The following is a 2,813-nucleotide window of genomic DNA, read 5'->3' on the forward strand; positions in this document are numbered from 1 at the left end:
ATTAAATAACGTTTTCCAATAATAGTAGACAAAATTAGAAGGACAAATTAAATTAAATTAAATTAAATTTGCTTTGATTCTTGTAATTAAATTATACAAATGACAATTAATAGATACGAAGGAAAAATGAAATAAAATAAATTAATTTTCAAACGAATTAAATTAATTATATTATACCTTATGTCAGATTAGAAAAATTAAGCCAACTTAACTCAAACTATATTTAATTGTGTCGATTATGTTGTTTGTGTACATACCTATGTAGGTGCTACAAATAAGTACTTTGCGATTACGGAAAATTATAATACAATAGTTTAACGATAAAAAAATACTTTCGTTGAATTAATTCAGTAAAATACAATAATTGCATAAACTGCATAAACCTGTTTCTAGATTTCCTAAAAGTAAGTATAATACTGAGACAAAGTTACTGTCAATAAAGTGAATTTAATGAGCTTGAAGTAAATTAAATTTAAATGTTTTCAGTTATTTTACATAACATGAAATTAAACCGTAAATTTAGCGACAATAGAGAACATCAACCTTGAATCAAGGTTAAGCAAACCTAATTACAACTTAATTTAGTCAGAATCTAATGAAATTAAAGGAAAAACTAACGCAGTTTTAAATTAACTAAAATTGAAATGAGTTTGGTTTGAGTGTAAATTGTTGATTTTAAACCAACAAACGTCATTTCGGTCCCCTAGCAAATAAATGTTGTTTGCTTATTCATTTACTACCAACTACCGGCAACACCGCGTATTTAAACCCGGATTAAATCTAATAAAGTGTATCGGAACATCCTGTAAAGCACGCAGCATGTTTCCGGTCGCACAACTAAATTTAAATATCCGATTGCTTTGTCAATTTTTTTGCATATTTTCCTTAATAATTAATTAATTTTTTCCAGATTCTCTTCTGTACGTTAAATACGTACAAAGCTGACATGAAAAAACTACTAGGGGGTCAAATCGGTTTAGAAGACTTTATTTTCGCACACAGAAAAGGTGAGAGAGCCGCTAGATACGGTAAATTAACGATAATCAAAATTGCGGGATTACGGGACTTTGTAAACAGATGTGCAACTAAGCCCAGTTTAACAAATTTTAATTAAAACAATGCGAGATATTAATTCGGTGAAACCGAGCGAAATTTACTTTTACCTCAAAAATTCAATTTCATTTTTATTTATTCAGCACAATGGTTGGTGCTTAATTACAAAAACTTTTACTCTTTATGGTCATAGAAAAAATATGTACAGGGTGTACTAAGTTTTAGGGCCGGCGCAAAAATAAATATTTCTAATTGTATTAAAAAAAATTTGCTAGTGCAAACGATTAAGGATTATATAGACTTCAATTTGATGCTTTAATATTGTTCAAAATTTTTAGCATGTGTCAATGCGACCCTAAAAAGCAAATTTTGAAATTTATTTTTTAAATTAATTGTGATTGTGAAAATTGAATAATGTAAAAGTTGGTAGATTTTGAGTAAGTAATTAAAATTTTAATATTGAAAATTGGGAATTTTGGTAATTTATGGCCAAGTTTGTTATTATTCTATTTTCACAAATACCACAGAAAAAAATCAAAGAATTTTATCATGTAGAAAATATTCCAGTTAATTGAATTTTTTTCTCTCCAAATTTAATTTTTAAGGTTTCACTGTCATACGCTAAAAATTTTGTACAATATCAAAATATCGTTTACACTATATATATTTTTTTTTATTAATAAGAAATATTTATTTTTGCACCGGCCCTAAAACTTGAGACACCCTGTATACAACCCGTGCCTGTATTGGATTTATCAAATGTAAAAGTTTTCAAATAACTAAAATCTAATTCTGTTTCGTCTTTTCTACGGCTTCATTCGTTGACCTCTTCCAGGCCGACCTAAAGAGGTCGAACTCGTCAAAACCGAAGACGCTCTAGGACTCACAATCACCGACAACGGCGCCGGTTACGCGTTCATAAAACGGATCAAAGAAGGCTCGGTCATACACAGCATCCCCCACATCCAAGTTGGCGACCACATAGAGAAGCTCAACGGGGAGGTAATGGTCGGCAAACGGCATTTCGAGGTCGCCAAAATACTTAAAGAAATACCCAAGGGGGAGACCTTCACGATCCGATTGGTCGAACCCTTGAAGAGCGGCTTCAACAGCATAGCCCCCAAGAGCGCCAAGGGGGGCGCCAAGAAGTCCAACTTCGGCTCGGGGCGCGAAACGCTGAGGTTCAAGGCGGGGGGGAACGCGGAAATCGAGGAGAAGGTAAGCACCGCCCTGGTTGCTAGGCAACAAACCTACGTTGCTAGGGAAACAACCTACGTTGCTAGGGAACAACCTACGTTGCTAAGTGATTTTAGGACGACGTGATGGAGGTGGGGATCGAGAAGATCAACGCGATTTTGGAGAGCTTCCTGGGGATCAACGACGAGGACCTCGCGACCCAGATCTGGGAGGTGGCCCAGGGGAAGAGCAACTCGATGGATTTCGCCGACGCCGTGGACAATTCGGACTTGGAAGAGTTGGGATTCACCGACGATTTGGTGATTGAGCTGTGGGGCGCGATCACGGACGCCCGTGACGGGAGGATTTGAGTATTTTGAGTGCCACTTATTTTTAAGTTTTTTTTTCGGACTTGGGGTCCACTAGACAATGAAAATCTATCTTGTAATTTTTAAAATAAAGACAATTTGAGTATAGAAGCGGTGTTTTATTTCGGTGAATAATAACAAAGATAATGAAAGAAAACAAGATAACCTTGTGAATAGAATTAAAATGGAACCGTTTGAGAAGAAAGTCAATTTTAA

General features: G+C 34.7%; 1 protein-coding gene across 1 annotated transcript in view; it reads left to right on the plus strand.

Moving 5' to 3' along the window:
• Nucleotides 1-2,705, plus strand: part of LOC123011314 (PDZ domain-containing protein GIPC3) — a 6,471-nt gene extending 3,766 nt beyond the window's left edge. The window contains exons 2-4 of the mRNA XM_044408691.1: nucleotides 911-1,007; nucleotides 1,889-2,271; nucleotides 2,367-2,705. Coding sequence (XP_044264626.1) covers nucleotides 911-1,007; nucleotides 1,889-2,271; nucleotides 2,367-2,600 — 714 coding nt within the window. The 3' untranslated portion in view covers nucleotides 2,601-2,705. The remainder of the gene's footprint in view (nucleotides 1-910; nucleotides 1,008-1,888; nucleotides 2,272-2,366) is intronic.
• The last annotated feature ends 108 nt before the right edge of the window (nucleotides 2,706-2,813 follow it).

This window comes from Tribolium madens, unplaced genomic scaffold (genome assembly GCF_015345945.1).
Source record: "Tribolium madens isolate multiple individuals breed KSU strain unplaced genomic scaffold, Tmad_KSU_1.1 Scaffold_19;HRSCAF=116;Tcas5.2_LG9, whole genome shotgun sequence".
NCBI lineage: Eukaryota > Metazoa > Arthropoda > Insecta > Coleoptera > Tenebrionidae > Tribolium > Tribolium madens.